Source organism: Impatiens glandulifera, chromosome 2, assembly GCF_907164915.1.
Source record: "Impatiens glandulifera chromosome 2, dImpGla2.1, whole genome shotgun sequence".
Classification (NCBI taxonomy): domain Eukaryota; kingdom Viridiplantae; phylum Streptophyta; class Magnoliopsida; order Ericales; family Balsaminaceae; genus Impatiens; species Impatiens glandulifera.
In genome coordinates this window covers 4,403,768-4,425,181 of record NC_061863.1, presented here as the reverse complement: position 1 = coordinate 4,425,181, position 21,414 = coordinate 4,403,768, and the positions used below count along the sequence as shown (strand labels likewise).

General features: G+C 27.5%; 1 protein-coding gene across 1 annotated transcript; it reads right to left on the bottom strand.

Moving 5' to 3' along the window:
• Positions 1-4,578: 4,578 nt before the first annotated feature.
• LOC124927110 (AT-hook motif nuclear-localized protein 27-like) lies at positions 4,579-6,383 on the bottom strand. Its single transcript, XM_047467458.1, has 2 exons — positions 6,238-6,383; positions 4,579-5,542 (listed from the first exon to the last, which is right to left on the bottom strand). Exon 2 carries the CDS (start codon positions 5,515-5,517, stop codon positions 4,732-4,734), a length of 786 nt encoding a protein of 261 aa, XP_047323414.1. The 5' UTR covers positions 5,518-5,542; positions 6,238-6,383; the 3' UTR covers positions 4,579-4,731.
• Between the last annotated feature and the right edge of the window lie 15,031 nt (positions 6,384-21,414).

The window sequence follows — 21,414 nt, the reverse complement described above, 5'->3', positions numbered from 1 at the left end:
TTTCAGATATAAAAGACTCTAAGTCAACAAGTGGATATGTATTTACACTTGGAGGTGCAGCTATATCTTGAAAATCTTCTAAACAAACTGTTATTGCTAGATCCACGATGGAATCTGAATTTATAGCTCTTGACAAATGTGGTGAAGAAGCTGAATGGCTACGTCTATTCTTAGAAGATATTCCAATATGGTCTAAGCCTGTACCAGCAATTTCTATTCATTGTGATAGTCAATCTGCGATTGGACGAGCTAAGATTCATATGTATAATGGTAAGTCTAGACATATACGTCGTAGACATAATACCATTAGACAATTACTCTCTACTGGAATTATCTCAATTGATTACGTAAAATCAAAAGATAATATTGCGGATCCGCTAACCAAAGGGTTAAATAGAGAGTTGGTGTTAAAGTCCTCACAAGGAATGGGACTTAAGCCTACAATAAGTTAGTATGAAGGGAAACCCAACCTATGATGACTGGAGATCCCAAGAACTAGGTTCAATGGGACAACCTAATTGTACTAAACTTGGTAGATTGCTATGGGTAAAAATTCTACGATAAAATAGCATTTCGAGAAAGGATAAGCACACATGCTTTTAATGATTCTTTATGAATAAAGAGATCACCTATGTGAGAGAGAAGTGGGGCCGCTTCGAAAGAATTGCACGGCTCAATTCTAGACCCTCTCACTGAACCAGGCGAGTGTTCATGGCCAAAACGAACACAATCATGAGAACTGACATGTATCAGGAAGGATTTTATGTGAAAGTGTGTAATCGTTTACATAAAAGGCAGAATAGTTCAAGGACATCGAGTCTACTAATCGACTAGTAAAGTTATATACTTTCATAAGGGAAGGTTCAAAGGGTTACTCCTACCTATCCTATGTAAAATTCAATTGTTGAACCTTTCACCGGGTTAATCTTTCAATTTCCATTAATGTGGGGGATTGTTGGAATTAAACTAATTCCATTAATTAAATGGAAATGATATTTGGGCTAATGAAATTCACACCAAATTCAAATGTGAATTAAGTGTGAAATTAATCCAAATGAAATTCACATGAAATTCAAATGTGAATTAAAGTGAAATTAATCCAAATAAAATTCACATGAAATTCAAATGTGAATTAAAGTGAAATTAATCCAAATGAAATTCACATGAAATTCAAATGTGAATTAAAGTGAAATTAATCCAAATGAAATTCACATGAAATTCAAATGTAAATTAAGGTGAAATTTCATCCAAATGAAATTTACATCAAATTCATTGTGAATTAAATTTGTTAATTGTTACAATTAACATAAATGTCTTGAATGAGGCAATTAACAAATGATGTTAATTGTCATTGTAACTACAAAATATTTATTCTAGGATGTAACTTGCAAAGATGATGAAAAGGCAAGCAACGATAACCGTTGGATGAATGGATGATGGATTAGTGACCGTTGGATTAAAGAATTGATTATGAGTTTAATTTTCAACTATAAATATCCCTTCACATTGTATTCCTCTCCACACATTATCTCATCACTTCTCTCTCTAGAATTCTAAAGTCTTTCCTTGTTCTTGTGAGTGTTCTTGTGAGTGTTCTTCGAGTTTCTTGACTCGATCATTCTTGTGCAAAACCCGGTGATTGTGATTCAGGTACTTTTGTCTAGTTCGCTGTTGTAGTGGTTTTCTGTGCTAAATCATTGCAGGTTCCGTTGTACCCTGGGAAGCAGCCACCGACGAAACTCTCCAGCACAAACGGGAGACGGTGAAACTGTTTTAAGGGAACTGTGATTCCACAGGCCTCGGAGCATACGAGAAGATTTTTCTTCATTTCTTAAATAATCTGTTGTATTTGTTTTATTATCATTGTATTATTTTTCATATATCATTTACGTGTAATTTTTATGAGATAAGATTACCAACAATTATATCGCAACTACCTCGTGCCTCGTCATCAAATAAAGTGGCATAATTTGTTCCGCAAAGAAAATAGACAAAAGATGGGCAATTGAGGAATTTTCAATTTTTTAGAAAATGCAAAATTTTCCTTTGGCCATCATTTGAAAAATGGTTTGAAGCCACGTCAAGAGTTATCTTAGAGAAATCTTGTCGCAACTACCTCATGCATCATCATCAAGTAGAGTTGCCTAATTTGCCCCACGAAGAAAAGAGGCAATGGCAATTGAGGAATTCATTTAACTGTTATGGTCTTAAACCATCTAGGTCAGTGCCGCACTCAGGTTAATCCGCTCGAGCGAGAGCCTATGTTTGGTATGGTTGACCTGGTCAGCAAAGCCTACGCTTTGTTTGGTTGCTGATTCATTTTGCATTTTTGTATTATTTGCGTTTGAGCCTTTTATTAATTCATAAATTTTCAAAATAAATATAAAATGACTAAATAAATATTTTTCAACAAAAATATAAATAAGAAAATAATTACCTAAGTCTTGTTTCGATTTTTACTTTATTTTTTAATTTTAATTTTATTTTATTTTATTTTTCAGGTATAAATATATATATATATATATATATATATATATATATATATATATATATATATATATATCAATTTTATTTATTTATTTTCCGCACCACCATGACATTGACCTAGACACATGCCCTAGGAACTCGATTAATACAAACCTTTAGTCTTATTATTATGTTTTTGGATTTATCCTTAAACGCATTTGGAATAAATAAATGAAGTGTAAAAGATATATTTTTTATAAAATTGTCAAAAGTTTATAGTAGAGATCATTATGGACACATGAGACATAACGCTAATGTTCGTGTAACCAAGCACCAAACATTGATCGGAATCGCGTTCGAGACTGCAAAATATTTTATTTTCCCAATTTTTAAAGAGAAAATTGTGTGACAACTCTAAAAAGTTAAAGTTAGTCTATCGATAACATTAAATCATATTTACTCACCTCACTTTAGACGAGATGACTTCCGAGTAAGTCATTCTCTCATGTCATTTTACAAGGTTCGAGAGAAGGTAAGCCATGAGATTTAATGATCGACGTTAAGTTAAACTCTAGTTTAACTTATCATTGTGGTTCCTCGTCTCACAGGATTCCGAAGAAATGTAAGTTTTGAGGCAAAAATCATCGATTCAATAAAACGCTTGTAAGTTTTGAGGCAAAAATTATTGAGTCCCACAATTTTTAGACGTTACACCCACAATTAATGATTTAGAGCTTGTTCGGATTGGGGTTTTTAAAAAAAACCTAGAGAGGAAAAAAAGTAATGATTTGTGATAATTTTGAGGAGATGATGATTATTTTTGGTAAAAAAACTTAAAGGGTATTGATATATATGAATAAAATAAAATATAATAATTTAAAATAGAGGATATTTTATTATTTTGATTAATGAAATGAGTGATGTGATTGTTAAGAAGTGATTAATTTTAAAATTTATTTTGAAGGAATATTTTAAAAAATCCAAAGAAAACATGGCCTTACAAAAAGTTGAACAAAAAGCTTAAAATTGGAATACAATTGTGTGCTCGTTTGAGAAGTGTTAAATATTTTTAGAATTTTAGAAATTTAGTAAGTTTTATAGTTAATATTCTTATTTCAACTTAAAACTAGTTTTAGTTAAATTTTAATTTTTTTTTAAAATTTAAATAAATATATATATAATCAAAATATATCTCATCTAAACTAACATAAATATGATAATTTAACTAATATAAAAATTATGTACTTATAAATAATTGTTAATAGCTAGGCCTAATATATCCTCAATCACATAATTAATAATATTTAGCACAAAACTCAAAGTCCTCCTTGTATAACCCCCAATTGAAAACAAATTAAAGAAAATTAATATTTCAAAAAAAATATCCTCAAATGTACCCTCTCTATCACATAATTAATGATATTCAACCCAACATTCCATGAAAACAAATTTTATTTCTAAATTAGTGTCTCTATCCAAAGAATAAAGTGTTTGAAAACTAACTTTAATTATAAATATATATAATATATAGTTAGATAAATTCAGCATTCCTTCTCAAAAAAATAAAATAAAAAACAAATCAGCATTGATGTGGATATTGAGTCATTGACTGCATGAACACCATAAAACCGTACACCACTCCCCATGCAAAAGCTAGCCCATATATATACATAAATACCCCCCTCTACACCTTCCTAATTTGTCTATTAAAAAATCATTGAAATAGAAACATAAGGACATAAATGGTTACAAACAAAAAGACACAGAATTCTCATATCAATCAGTATGTGAGAAACACAAATTAATCTATATAGGGTTTTCAAATAATCCATTTATATATCTCAAAACAACATTATCAATAAATAATAAAAAAATAACCCAAAATCAAACCCAACCCTTATAACCCTTAGCAAATTAGCAAGATCCTCACATTTATGATATAAAACATGAGACTTTTTATATTTTAGACAAAACTCTTAATACATAGATTTAGGATCAAAATAGTTTTGATAATAATCAATCCTATATATCAAAATATAATAAACAAGATCTATTGCAATTATATATATTATATTTAAAAAACCTTATTGGGAGTTACATTTTCTTTTCTCTAATCTCTCTATATATATAGTAATCAAGAAAACCAAAGAGAAGAGATAATTAAAGTAATAAACAAATAAAACCTATGTATATTTGCATGAAATTAAACAACATTGGAGAAAGTTATTGAGTATTAATATATAATAATACCATGAAATTCATAAGCTAGAAAGAAGGCCTTGCAGCGCCGTTACCTCCCCATCCAGATAACTGATGATCACCGGAAAAGTAGTTAGGAACATTGAACAAACTACCTCCACCTCCACCACCTCCGGTGGTAACTCCAGACGACTCGTCCGGCTGAACCTCCTCCTCCGGATCAAGACTCAACCTTTCGAAAACCGCATTCGCAAAAGAAGCCGCCATGAGCACAACCGTACTAGCCGCGATCAACGGTCCCATAACTATCCCTCCCACCACCTGCCCCTGTCCTCCGGCTAGAAACACCGAGAGGCCACCGGCTCCCGGAGGAGCCGGAGGCGGAAGAACCGTTCCCTTGAGTGACAACAACTCGAATCTTCCTTGAAGACTCACTACGCCTCCGGCATTCGGCCCCACGGCCGTCTGCCTGAGAGTAACGTTCGAAACCGAACCGTTCCCTCCGATTATGGAAACTCCCCTGCCTCTCTTTTGAGCGTAACTCAATAAGCTCTCGATGATATCGTTCCCGATCGAGACTTCGAGAATATGGGCACGGAGAGAGTTGGGGTTGTCGCGTGTGATCACGGTTGGAGGAGTCGGTTTGTTTTTCGACCCGGCTGGACGACCGCGAGAGCGACGAGTGATCGGATGAGTTTTCTCGGGAGATAGTTCCTTGTTCGAATCCGATGAATGATCTTCCGCAGTTGGTTGGGGAACAGAGAATGGTGCTTGCAAATGTAGGTCGACTTGAGGTCCTAAGAATTCACGAGGATGAAGGAATTGACGATGCGATGAATTTCCAGACGCCATCGAAGCTGATACAGGACAAAAAAGACTAGGGACAGAACCAGAAATTAGAGTAGTATATAAATATAATTGAACTAAGAAACCACCCTAGTCAACAAATACAATAACATTATTATTTTTGAAACATTATTAGATAACAATTTAAACCTAATACATTCCTACATAGATCTATCCCTGTATAAGATGATAATATGTTAAAAGGTCTATATTTAAAAATGGTAAAAAAAAGGTTATATTATCTTATTCTTACTAGATTTTTCATTTTCATTTATAAACGTTTTAAGTAAAAATTAAAAATATATATATATATTTACTATATACACTTGAACTAACTTGGTAAGATATAATAATATAATACCCCATCTATTCTATCAGGAACATCGATGAACATTAATGACTATTTGTATCTATATTAAATAATAAAATAGCTTTGGTCTAATCCAATTATAATAAACCCTAAACATATAATACATATATATATATAATATATATATATATATATATATATAATAAAAAGAAAGAAACTGATCATATGAAGCAATTATGCAGTGAGACAATTTATCAAACACTTGGTGTGCAAGGAAAACTTCAAAAAGTTTACAAATAAGATGTTCTTCATCTCGATTAAACAACACACAGAATTGCAGAAACACACATATATTCATACAGAAAGATCAAATTTAACCCTATAAAGCTATGATCATGATATGATATGATAAATACCTGGATCTTCAGTGAGATTGAATGAATTCTGAATTCAGATCGATCGATGATGAACCAACCGGAAGAAGGATTAAGCTGATAAGATCCACATCTGTGTGTGTGAGAGAGAGAAGAGAGAAGAGAGAAGAGAGAGATAGAAGGAAAGAAAAAGGAAGAAGGTGACAAGAGAGGGCCCAAGAAAAAGAAGGCAAAGGAAGACAATACCTTCCCAAGTTCAATGTATCCCCTCTATTGACCTATTTCAAAATATTGAGTTTGACTGTTTTAATAATATTTTATTATTTATTTTACTTATACAATCAACTTTTTTGTAGGGTACCCTTTGTTTTTTTTTAATAATATTTTTTTATTACTAAAATAATATTATTTATAGTTCAACAAGAAAAAAATGTATTAATTTTTGTTTGGCTTGTTCTTAAATTTTAACAAAATCAGAAGTTGGATTTTCATTTATCAACAAATTAAAGTTAGATTTTCATTTATCATCAAATTAAAGTGATGATCATGACGTAGTTCATGCTAATTTTCAACGTTAAAACAAATAAATAAATATATATATATATATATATATAATAGTTTTATATTATAATCGATAAAAATAAGATAGTGTTGATTTTGAGAAGATATATATATATATTTTTTTAAGGTAGTAATATATAGTTATAAAAAAATCAAATAAATTAATGAATTTAGTGATATTATTAATGATAAATTGATTTTGATTATGTTTGGATTTTAAAAAAAAATCTAACAAACAAGATAATTTATCTAGTTGGTTAAATGTTATAATAATATTTATTAGAAGTTGGTTAAATGTTATAATAATATTTATTAGATTTTTCCTTTGATAATGTCGGTCAAATGTGACATATTTTAGACTTTTATACGTCATTTTTAATATAATAATTATAATTCATAAGTTTCAAATTTAATATATGAATATTTTATTTTATTTTGTTAAAATATTATTATTTAGTAGTTGGTTAAATGTTATAATAATATTTATTAAAATTTTTATTTGTTGATAGTTGGCCAAACGTGACGTATTCTAGACTTTTATACGTCATTTTTAATATAATAATTGTAATTCATAGCTTGTAAATTTAATATTTACATATTTTATTTTATTATTTACTAAAATAGCATTATTTATGAGGTGACGCGGATTTAATTTTGTTGTGTTTGATAAATTTAAATTTTATCTTGTGATAACAAATTTGTTCTTATTTTTTATTTAGTTATCTATATTTTATGTTAGATGGAAAATATATAGTAGTTTTATATTATACCTATTAAAGTAACGTATAGTTTGTTGGTAAAAAATTATTTAAAAAATGTTGATGGACGATGATTTTGAGAAGTTTGAAAATATAATTATAAAATATTTTTAAAAATAATAAAATAGAAAGTATTTAATATTTTTGTTAATGAATTTAGTGGTACGAATTGATGAGAGAAATGATGAAATGTTATTTGATTATGGTTGAATTTAAAAAAAAAAAATCTAATCCAACAAGGTTGCTCCTTAAATGTTATAATAACATTTGTTATGACATTTCTTAATTGTGAGTAATTGTTGCCTATTTCATACTTATAAGTTAGATACATCGTATAATATTTTTTTCTCAAAATAAATAATATTTTAAATGAGAGTGAAAATATAGTTGTTAGGACAATTTTCACATTAAAAAATAAAATATAAAATATTTTAAATTTGGATCAAATTTGTTTTAGTTATTTGAATATACAATATAATTATTTATTATATCAAAATTTTTTATTTGACTTATATAGTTTTTCACTTTCGAATCGGACGATATAACGATTAATTGATTTGAATGTTAATCCTAATAAATTATCAAAGATTTAAAAACTATTATGAAAACCCTAAACAACAAATATAAGTGTAACTAGTTATACTAGCATGATTTCCGTGTGATTCAAACGGACAAATATAAAAGAAAAATAATAATAATCCCACTATATAATATATTAATGGTTGTTATATTTAATAATTTATAAATATTTAATCAAATACAATAAATATAAATTTTCACTTTAATTAAATTTTGTTATATAAAAATTGACACATTTAAGTTCCATTTTTTTTATTTATATCTTTACACGTGAATTATAAAAAATTAATAATTATTTAAATTTTATTACATAAATTTTACCAATAAATTGTGTTTGACATTAATTTTATAGTATCATAATTGTTAGACACTATATATATTAAATATATAAGTTTGAGAAATTTTAATATTGTGTATATATTCTTTCACATTTCCATTTTTATTAATATTTTATGAAGTTATCTAATCTAAAATTTATTATAATTTTTCTTTATAGAAACATTTTTTAAATACAACTAAAATAAAATAATACAAATATGTTATTCAAAATTTTAGTTTTTTGTTCTATTAATTTAATTTAAATTTTCATTTTTTAACGTGAATTATCACACTATCTTAAATTACTATCTTAAATTGACGAAAATAATATTTGAAGAAAATATGTTTGTATTTTTTTTCTCATTTGTTCATAATTATTTCAGTTTCTACTATGTCCTTTCAAAAATTTCGAAATCAGTTTATTATACATTAAAAGTCAAAATTTTAATTAAAATATAGGTGAAATGTCTATTAAAAAATAATATTGAACCATCTTTTTTATCAACACCATAAAACTCTTTTTTCAAAACTATATATATATATATTTATATATATATATTTATACTTAAATGTTATTATATATAAATTTATTTTTATTAAACAATAACATTAATTATTATTTTTATTTAAAAAAAATCAATTTTATAATATTTTATATAAAAATATATATTTATAATAGTATTATAAATTAAATTAATTAATAAATATTTATCAATTATTTAAAAGATATCAAAATATATAGTGAAATATATTTTGTACTATTTTTATATATATAATCTATTTATTATAATTTTGTATTATATATATATATACATAATTAAAATATTAATATTATTAATTAAAATACAATTTTATTTATAATTTTATTATAAAATATCTTATTAAGTTTTGTTATAGAAAAAAATAATAATAATATATTTTTTTTAAATATTCTAAATCCTTGGAGGCTTGGAGGCAGATAATCGGGTTCCTCTTGATTTCAAATCCTCTATCTTCTTTTGCTTTCCATTTTTTTTCAAATCAAAATCGAATTTTTTCCTTTAGGTCTCTCTTACGTCGTCGTCGCCCACCTCCTCTTCCCGTGCTACTTATACCTAAAGAGAAATGAGAGTCAATTTAAGAAAGACTTAGACCTAAGGAGAAAGAAGAGACAAATTTGATGAGAAATTCATATAAAATGTGTAAAAATAAAAAAAAAATTATTTTCTTTTCTAAATCTACGGAGACAAAGAATACTCGTCTTCCTCTTGATTTCGAATCATCATCTTCATTCGCTTCCCATTTTTTTCAAATCAAGATCGAATATTTTCCTCTATGTCTCTCTTGCGTCATCGTCGCCCTCCTCCGTTGCGTTATCGTCCCCTTCTCCATCACGTCGGCGTCGTCTTCCTCCTCTTCTCATGCTACCTATACCTAAAGAGAAAGGAGTGTTGATTTAAGAAAGACCTAAACCTAAGGAGAAAGGAGAGACGAATGTAACGCGAAAATTTAATTAGAAATTCATATAAAATGTGTAAAAATAAAAAATCAATTAATTTTAAATTTTATAAAAAACTTTTCAAAATCCACGGAGGTAGAGAATCATCGGCTTCCTTTTAATTTCGAATCTTTGTATTCATTCGCTTCCCATTTTTCTTCAAATCAAGATCGAATATTTTCCTCTGGTCTCTCTTCCGTTGTCGACGCCCACCTCATATTCTCGTGTTAACTATACCTAAGGAGAAATGAGAGTTGATTGAAGAAAGACTTAGACATAAGGAGAAAAGAGAGACAATTGTACTGCGAGAATTTGATGAGAAATTCATATAAAATATGTAAAAATTTGGTAGATATCACCATAAATTTTTAGTTTTAAACATCATTATATATCTTTGTTCGAGCTTTGTACATATATTATCCTTACTTTTATTTTTGGCCTTCCCAATCAATCACGTTCGAGCTTTGTACATATATTACCCTTACTTTTACTTTTGGCTTTCCCCGTCAATCACAAATTTACGCACGTATTTACCATCGACCACAAATTCACCCACTCATACTCACATGCATAATCATTTATAAATTCGCATAAATTCAGACTCGAACTCTAGTCTCTAATATGAAATGTGAACACTGTAACCATTAGACCATTTGTATTTTTTGAATTTAATTTAAAATTTTATGTATATATAAATATTTAATTCTGGTTAATTAATAATAGATAAAATATATAATGAATAAAAAAATTTTAATTAATTATATAAATAATAAATATGCATAGAAGGATAATACGAAGAAAAAATATATTAATATAAAATTAATGATAAAATATACTATATATATAGATTTTTAGAGAGAGAAACGTTTAATGTTAATTTTTAAATAAATTAATTCTTTTATAATTTTTATTTTATTAAAAAAATATAAAAATTATTTGTAAGAAAATATGAAATATATATATATATATATGAAAAAAAAGAAAATAAAAAATAAATTAATTATTACAAAATAGAAATCAATTAAAAAAAGTTATATTATAAATATGAGAGAGAAATTAATATATAAGAGAAATTTGTAATTTTATTTTAAGTTTAATAAATCATTTAAAAACGTTATTATATATTATATATAGTATTATTGTGTATATTATAAATATATATATATATATATATATAATATTAAATATAAGTTTATATAAAGTTAATGAAGAAAAATAATATATATAATTAGGAAAGAAAAATTAGTAAAATAAAATAAAAGTTATTTAAAAAAGATAAATTAATAATTATGGTATAAGAGATAAATTAGTAATTATGAATAGGTAATTATGATAACAGAGAAACTGATATAAAATATAATTAGCCTATATGAGATATGGTGAGAGCGTGAATATTACCTTACATTTTATTTATTAAGCATCATTTTATATATATATATATATATATATATATATATATATATATATATATATATATTATTAGTATCTTTAAAAAATTATACAACCTCTTATTTTACTTAATATAATTCAAAATCTCAGATTTATAACAAACTTTTAAGTTACATGTATATATCAGTTATTTTATAAATAAAATATTTTTTATTAAACATTAATGATTGATAAAAAACAGTTTTATTTTAGTTATATAGGTAAAATGAATCTTAGTAAAACAAAAATAAAGAAATAATAAAAATATTAAGTATTTGTTAACATTAAAATCTATATATATATATAATGATGCTTAATTTTTAAAGTGTCCGGATTGTCGGGTCGAGAGCTGTGGTTAATTTGGATATTTATGTGAGAGTAAATGGATACTTGGGTCGAATTGTGGGTTGACCCGCCCATAAACTTTAAACGGTTAAAAATAAATTTAAAAATGTTATTTGTAGGTTTCGAACTTGCAACCCAACAAAACAAGTACAACCCTTTAACCAACTAGTCTAACAACACTTTATATTTAAGATTCAACACCAAATTTGATGAACGCGAAACATTTTAACAATAAGAGTTAAAATTTTTAACTAACTAATCTATATATATAATGATGCTAAATTTTTAAAGTGTTCGGATTGCCGGGTCGAGAGTTGTGGTTAATTTGGATATTTATATGAGAGTAAATGGATACTTGGGTCGGATTGTGGGTTGACCCTCCCATAAACTTAAAACGGTTTAAAAATAATTTTAAAATGTATTTGTAGGTTTCAAACTTGCAACCTAACAAAACAAGTACAACTCTTTAACCAACTAGGCTAACAACACTTTATATTTAAGACAACACCAAATTTGATGAATGCTAGACATTTTAACAATAAAAGTTCAAATTTTTAACTAATTAATATATATATATATATATATATATATATATATATATAATGATGCTTAATTTTTAAAGTGTCCGGATTGCTGGGTCGAGAGTTGTGGTTAATTTGGATATTTATGTGAGAGTAAATGGATGGATACTTGGGTCGAATTGTGGGTTAACCCGCCCATAAACTTTAAACGATTAAAAATAATTTAAAAATATTATTTGTAGGTTTCGAACTTGCAACCTAACAAAACAAGTACATCTTTATAACCAACTAGGCTAACAACACTTTATATTTAGGATTTAACACCATATTTGATGAACGCGAGACATTTTAACAATAAAAGTTCAAATTTTTAACTAACTAATCTATATATATATATATATATATATAATTATGCTTAATTTTTAAAGTGTCCGGATCGCCGAGTTGAGAGTTGTGGTTAATTTGGATATTTATATGAGAGTAAATTGATACTTGGGTCGGATTGTGGGTTGACCCGCCCATAAACTTAAAACTGTTAAAAGTAAATTTAAAAATATTATTTGTAGGTTTCGAACTTGCAACCTAACAAAACAAGTACAACTTTTAACCAAATGTGATTGAGATGTGGTTTGTCGAGGGATAATAGACCGGTATCATTTGAAAGTGGTTAAAGAAATATGAATCAAATATTTAATTGACCAAAATGTGAGGTCACGATGCTAATTATTAAAAAATATGAATCAGATATTTTATTGACAAAGTGAAAGTGTAAAGTCACGAAATGAGAGATTCATTCGGAAAAAATATGTGATGAAACATTTGACAAAATAAAATGTGGAATGAGAGCGTTATATTTTTTATTTTAATAATTTTAAACATTGAATAAATATTATTATAATTTTTTTAATTTATTTTATTTTTATTCTTATCTGTGTGCATCGTAAGGAAATTTTCCTAGTTGAAATTGAAAACACTAACTATTTCAAGTATTAGGTTTTAATAGACTTTTTAATATTAAGAATTAGAATTAAAATTAAAATTTTAATAAAATTCATAATTTTGTAATTATTAATTCCACTCTTTTTATTTAGAATAGAATTTCAAATTTAATTTTTTCTATATTTTTTCAAACAAATTAATTTATTATTTTATTATTTGAAACATGATTAACTTTTCAATCGATATTTATTTTTTAATTTATGAGGTTAAAATATGTAACCGATATCTTTTTTATTTTTTTATTTAGTAAGTTAGTATTTTGAACTGATATATATTAGTTTAAAAAGTTAAAATGTGAAACTGATCTTTTGTTTTAGAATTTAAGAAGTCCGATAAATTTTTAATCTATGAAATTAATGTGTCGAACCGATACTTTTTAATAAGAATCGAAATTTTAAAAAAAAAAATCACACTTAACTATCCGGTCTTATCAAACCAATATTTTAATAAAAATAGATAATATATAATAAAATTGTTTTTTATTATATTTTGTTTCAAACATAATAATTAAAATTAAATTATAATTCTATAATTTTTTCAAACATATGATTGGTAGAATGAAATTAGAATTCCAATTCACATTTTATTTTCAATTCCTCTCATTCAAATATACTCAAGTTTTATGAAGACCTTATTATTCTAGTGTCTATTCATTAAAATTATTTATTATTATTATTATTTGAAATGAATAATGATTTAACATCGTTTCAAATAGAACAAAATGAATTCAATTTCAAATTGGGTCATGCAAATAAATAGATAGTTATAAAATACATCTTCTTTTTTTAATAAAATTGACTTTAAATAATTAATTGAATTATTTATATAAATATATAGTAAAATCTTTATAAATTAATACTCGATAAATTAATAACCTCAATAAAATTAATAATTTGTCTAGTCTCAACTTGATAAAATAATAAGATAATAGTTTTTTTAAGATCTCAGTAAGTATATATATATATATTGGTCCCAACAAATTCTAAGATTGTCCGGTAAAAAAATGATCTATAGTCACTTATTTTATTTTTTTTTTATTTTTGTTGAACTTCAACTATATATTGAAGTTCTTCTTTAAATCTCCTCACTACACTTAGGAGTTGGGCATGGTCTTCTTGTATTATAATAAAATTTGTGAAAAGTTGTTGTCACTTGTAATGCTTCTTTCCGAGTTCTTGGTGCTATTGAATCATCCTCAACTTCGTCATCGATCGAATTTTGAATGGTATTCGCCACAATTTCTTCAATGTTTTGAACCTCGTAACCTTCACTATTTTCACCAGGATAATTTAGCAAGTGATTTATATCCATTTTGTGCCGATAAGTATATCTGTAATCAAGTTCTCAAGCTCATGAATGTTTCCTGCATAAGTTACGTCATTTAAATTTGGATTTGCAGAACAAATTTATAGTGTCGAAATTAATTCACTATGGCCTCTTGTTACACATTTCTCCAAGCTAAGACAACCAAATTGATAGCATCTAAAACATTAACTATTTTCTAGAGAAAAATGTTCCAACTCATATCCTTTCAAAATCTTACGGTAAAACCTTTTACGGTAGTACATTTCAAAGGCTCACATGGTTGAATTTTTTGAAGTCATGGTTGGCGGTAGAAAAAAACAACTCAATGTTTTGTAACTCTTGGATATTATTTGAATGGGTATGAACAATATTCACTATCAAGGATTTTTTTTTTACCGTGCATTTTTTCATCCAACCACACGAAATATTCTTCGAAAAGCAACTCGGTCATCCATGCTCTTTTGATGACACAGTATTCACAATCTAAGTTATTCATGTTGATATTTTTAAAACAACAATGTGGCTTTGCATACCTTACCAATGATCCATAGAGAAATTTTTTTCTAATTCATCCTCATTGTAACAAATAACAATGTAAGTCTTTCATTGTCATATTTCCTACCTTCAAGTTGTTTTATTACAAGTGAATGGTAAGCTTGTAACATGACAAATAAACCAGTTCATCTATATTAAAAATATCTTTCATAGGAAATTGATCAATCTTTTCCCTTATAGACTCCAATTTCTTCTTCATGTCTTGTGTCAAACTGATCCACTTTCTCCGAAACGGCGATATGATTGATACAATGCCTTAACTTGAATTTCTCAAGTCAGTCTTGTGAAAGTTTATGCTCTGAAAAATCATGTTGATACAAAAGCTTCAGTGCCCTCAATCGTCTTCTCAATGATTATCTCTTCCATTATATTCACACGCTCTTGATGTGGTGAAACCATTCATAAACAACTTTTTAGATGTTCGGGTACTTGTCTAGTTTGCGATGCTTGGAAGATCCCCTTTGTCAAATTCAGCTGATAGGAACTCTGATGATCGCTTTAGGAGTGTTTGATATTGTTCATTGACTAACTTTCAAATTAAAAGTTTTGTCAGTCAACTGTACCAAATCGTGTTGAGTGGCATCCTTGGTGATCTCTCTTATACTCGCATAACATTTTTCGTTGTTGATTGGTCATGGTTGATTTTTGAACACCTTTTAGTTAGGAGTCATAGTTGATGTGAGTTTAAAAAAATCAATGGATATTTTATATGTGATCAATTTTTAACCATATTTAATGTACGTCGGTACCTATGTGCCAACTTTTTGGTACCATAACCAAATTTTTAATTATTCAAAAATAATGAACTTGACAAATTCAATTAATTTGTGAAGGTATATTCATAGAATGTGTCTTATAACTTGTTTTTATAATTTATTGTTATCTCCTAACTAATATACATTATGACTAGTACATTGGACTTGAAAATTTAAAGGTCATACGTAAAATCTCTTTAAATTAATTAATTATTAATTTTTTGATATAATAATATCTCGCTAAATTAATAAAATATCCAGGTCCTAGCATTATTAATTTATAGAAGTTTTATTGTCACTAGTAAAAACAGTATTTTTAACGGCTATCATTAACCACGACGACCATACGCCATGGTTAATAATATTTATTAGTGTCGGCGATCGATTCGTCGTGGTTAATAATTTTTATTAGTGTCGGCTATGTAACGCCCACATTAATAAGTATTATTAACCACAGCTTTCATTGTATTCTTCGTGGCTAATGTTTTGGCTTTCTCGCCATACTTCCGCCATTATTATTAGTCACGATTTTATGATGAACACCGTGGCTAAAAGTCATGTTTTCCCGTGCTTTCCCCGCCTTTTTTAGAGAAAATTAATAACCACGGCGATAGCATAAATCCATGATTAATAAACTATTTAATAATCACGGTTTTATGATATCGGCGTCCTTAAAAACCGTCCACTAAAATTTCCAGATTATTGATTATTAAGGACGGCGTTATCATAAAAACGTGACTAATGAATAGTTTATTAATCACAGCTTTATGATAACGTCGTTCTTAATAATAAATATTCATATCAGAATTGTGGTAGAGATCACAAAGAGAAATCAATCCTGTCGTTACTTATTAGCACGTTCCTTACAGAATTTTCTCAATGTGTCATTATTAACCACTATGTCCTCCCCTAAAACCTTGTTAATAATCAAAATATTTTTAACGTCGAGTTTGTAGCGTCGACGAACGACGGCTTTAGTCGCCGACGTATAATTATTAACGTCGGCATTTTCGCCGTGGTTAATAGTCCTTTTTACACTAGTATGTATTTTGATTGAAGTTGTTTAAATAATTAATATAGCTTATTTAAATAACTTGGGGTTATGAAAAGTGAGTTTAATGTGTCAAGAAACTTTAAAATGTTAATATATTATTTAAAATACGAGTGATGATAGGAGAGTGACTGGGGCAGCGACTCCCCATGTGGCAGCCACGCTGTAAAAATAGGCCACATGGAAAATAAAAGTTAGTCCACGTTCTTCTTTACTTTTGATCAAATCATAACCTTCTCTTATCGAAGAATAACTTAAATCTCCGAGATTTAGATTTATTTCTCTATAAGAAACCTAAATTGAAGCAGACGATGACCTCGAAGACGACTATCACGAAGAAGACAATTGGGAAGAAAACCACCGTGAAGAAGACCACTACAAAGAAGATGACTACCGCGAACAAGACGATAACTAGTGTTATTTTTAAACGGCACTGTAATGTTTGAATGTAATGTTATTTTAAACTGAAATATAATGTCTAAATTGTAATATTATTTTTAAAATTGAACTGTAATGTTAATTTTAAAACTAAACGGTAATGTCTAAACTGTAATATTATTTTTAAAACTGAACTGTAATGTCTAAACTGTAATGTTATTTTTAAAACTGAACTTTAATTTCTAAATTGTAATGTAATTTTTAAAATTGAACTGTATTGTCTTATAAACAAAAAAATGTAATGTGTTTTAAACTAAATTATAATGTTATATAAACAGAGTTGCAATGTCTGAAAAATTGAACTGTAATGTCTGATAAACTGAACTGTAATATATGATAAACTAAAAATATAATATCATTTGAATTGTATTGTAAAGTTATTTAAGCTGAAGTGTAACACTTTATAAATTGAACTATAACGTATATGTCATTTAAAACTGAAATGTAACTGTTATACACTGAAATGTATTTTCCTAAAAACTGAACTGTAATGTGTTTTAAAACTGAAATGTAATGTCTAATAAACTAAATGTAACGTCTTATAACTAAACTATAAGTCCTGATAAACTAATTGTAATGTTTGATAAACGGAACTGTCATGGTCTGATAATATAAACTGTAATGTCTGATAAACTGAGTTGTAATGTCTGATAAACTGAATTATAACGTCTTATAAACTGAACTGTAATGTTATGATAAAATAAATTTAATGTCTGATAAACTATATGTAATGTCTGATAAACTAAAATATAATGTCTGATTAAACTGAATTATAATATCTAATAAACTGAACTGTAATGTCATTAAAATGAACTGTAATGTTATTTAATTGAAATGTAATGTTGTCTAACAACAGATTCTCTCTTATCTTTAGTTTAATGGATCAATCATCATCATCCATCTCGATATTCAAATTTTCACTATTGGAATGACTTTCATTCGAAAATGAGTTTCATGAATATTATAACGCTTATGTCCAATCAAAAGTTTTGGCATTCTAATCTAGAATCAAGGAATGGTCCAGATGACAAATAATAAAGTGGTGTATATTCTATAAAGGGGAGAAATATTTTACAAGTTAGACCTTCCACCAAGACGAATTTAAGGCTGAGATAAACGGTGCGATTATGAGTGAAGGTGTTGTTGAGATTACTAATTGCTATACCCATGAGCAAACCCATATTTTTGAGCACAGGAAAATCGCGACATCTTCGATTTCACAAATGTCATTTATTTGCCTTTTCTTTTTCAAGTTTGGTTGACATGTATGCCACGGACATGCTGCCAAAGGCAATTCATCAACTAACTAATGTTGGATCACTGACCATTGCTATTGAACAAGAATTTATGAACCACCAATAATCGTTTTTGTCTTTGACATATCATGAAGAAACTTCCTACAAAATTGGTTGTTCATGCTCAGTATAAAAATATAAAAAAGACATTGAAGAACATTGTCTATATATAACTCAATCACAATTGAGTAGTATGAAGAGAATTTGATAAAAATGATAGAGTTTGAGTTAGAAGAAAATTATTGGTTGAACTATTTGCACGTAGAACAAGCTAAATGGATTCTTGTGTATGTTAAATATCACTTCTGGACAGACATGTCAACATCGTAAAGAAGTGAAAATGTGAATGCTTTTTTTGATGACTTTATTCATTCGAAAACATCACTATAGTAGTTTGTTGAGCAATATGATAGGGCGCTGAAGAAGAACATAGAGAAGAAAAAGAAATTGGATTTTCAGTCTTATAATTCCACAATTCCAATTGTTAGTGGGTATTCCTTGGAAAGGAAATCTCAAAGTGTATATAATAACAACGATTTTAAGTTATTCTAAAATGAGGTGAAAGGGTTGATGCTCTGCAACACCTTCATACTTGAATACTATGGGACAACTATTAAATTTGAAGTGGTGGAGACCATACTAGGAACTGATAAAGAACATTCGATAGATATTTCATTAAATGTACACTTCACCCTAAATGAATGAATGGAAGAAGCGGGGGTGAAAAAACGGGGGTGAAAAAGCGGGAATGAAAGAAGAGGGGGCGATAGGTGAAGAAAGTTTCCTCTTAGATACATTGACTCTATAAAAGAAAAGAAAAATGACAATCAAGTTTTGAGAACATTACAATCAAATTTTGTGAAGATGACAATTATTACCTTGGACGAATAGAAGAAGCGGAAATGGAATAAGCGGGGCGGCGGGTGAAGAAAGCTTCATCTTAGTTACCTTGACTCTGTGAAAGAAAGAAAATGACAATCTAATTTTGATAACATTACAATCAAGTTTTGACAATCAAGTTTTGAGAAGATGACACTTGTTACCTTACAAGAATAGAAGAAATATGGGTGGGGTGAAGAAAGATTCCTCCTAGAAGAAGCTTTCTTCCTCTTATATACCTTCAAACTGAAAAAAAAAATAATAATAAACTAAAATATAATGTCTTATAAACTAAAATTCAATGTCTGATCCTAAACTGTAATGACATTTAACCTGAACTATAATATTTTTAAAACCAAATTATAATGTTATTTAAACAAAAATATAATGTCTTATAAACTAAATTGTAATGTCATTTAAACTGAATTGTAATGTTATTTAACTTGAACTGTAATATTTTTAACCTGAACTATAATATTATTAAAACTGAACTGTAATGCTATTGAAACTAAAATGTAATATAAACTAAAATTTAATATCTTATAAATTAAAATGTATTGTCTTATATGAACTGTAATAGACTAATATCATTTAACCTCAACTGTAATGACATTTAACCTTAACTGTAATATTTTTAAAACTAAATTATAATGTCATTTAACCTGAAATGTAATATTTTTAAAACTAAATTATAATGTCATTTAACCTGAAATGTAACGTCATTCAACCTAAATTGTAATGTCATTTAACATAAACTGTAATGTTATTTATCATGAACTGTTATGCAGTCTAACATTTTTAACAATCACTGTCTAACATTTCTAACATTTCATTTCACTGTCTAAATCGTTTTAATTGATTGCTATCTTTCATCGTTGTTAGAGAACTTCATCTTCTTAGCTTTGTTCGCTTTGTTCTGAGTCTTCTCCTATTCGTTATGCCTATTCATTGCTTTGTTCAGACTCTTCCTTGCTTCGTTATTAGTATTATTGGCTTCGTTATTATTTGATGCATCAAAGACCACTAGTTGTTTATCTGAATCCTAAACATCACAGATGGTCACAAGTTAAACACACAATTGTAATCAAATAGTTTAGAAGAATTAACATTTCTTACCATTTTGAGGTTGAAGAACGGAACTTGACGTAGAACGAAAACGTAGAACAGAGATTGAAAACGGAAACGTATAACAAAAATCGCAGGCGACTGAAAGAATGATACGGTTTTGAATCTCTGGGTAAATGGTGGCTACGGTTTGAATCTCTTGATGATAAGCGAACAATGGCTATGGTTTGAATCTCTAGACAATAGGCGCACAATAGTTTTGTGTGTTATGGGATTAATAGGAATACGAAGAGTCATTAATGGCGTGTTGTGTGTTATGTTATGGGATTAATAGGAATACAAAGAGTCATTAATGGCGCGTTTCGATTTTTGAAAATGAAATATATTTTTTTCACGCTGGCATCCACGTAGAGTCACTCCCTGTGTCATTATTTTTAATATATATTTGTTACATTATTAATAATGAGAAGATATGTAATAAATATTGTGAATAACTGAAATTAAAGGGTTAAATATTATGAGAAATTAAGTAAGAAAACTTGAATAAGAAGTTGAATTTGAAAGATTTATATAAGAAGGTGATGTTTAATTAATAGTATAGTGTGAGGTTTTTTTTTTACAATTCAACTAGTAACTTAAACATGTTTCTATTTTATTTAATTAAGTCAAAAAATAATATAAAAAGGTGGAATAATGTTAACATCTTTGTTATTCTTAATATAAATTATAATTTATTTTATTTTTTAAAAATAATGTCTAACAAGAGCTGACAACTGTACTTTGCTAAAGTCAAAAGCCCGACCAAAATAGGGTCATTTATAGGACACAATGACACATCTCATTAATAATTAACAAATTTCAGTCATAAATTCAAACTCAATTTTTCTTTC

Bases quoted from the DNA above. Each gene is read 5' to 3' on its own strand.
- LOC124927110 (XM_047467458.1), bottom strand. From the start codon at position 5,517: ATGGCGTCTGGAAATTCATCGCATCGTCAATTCCTTCATCCTCGTGAA.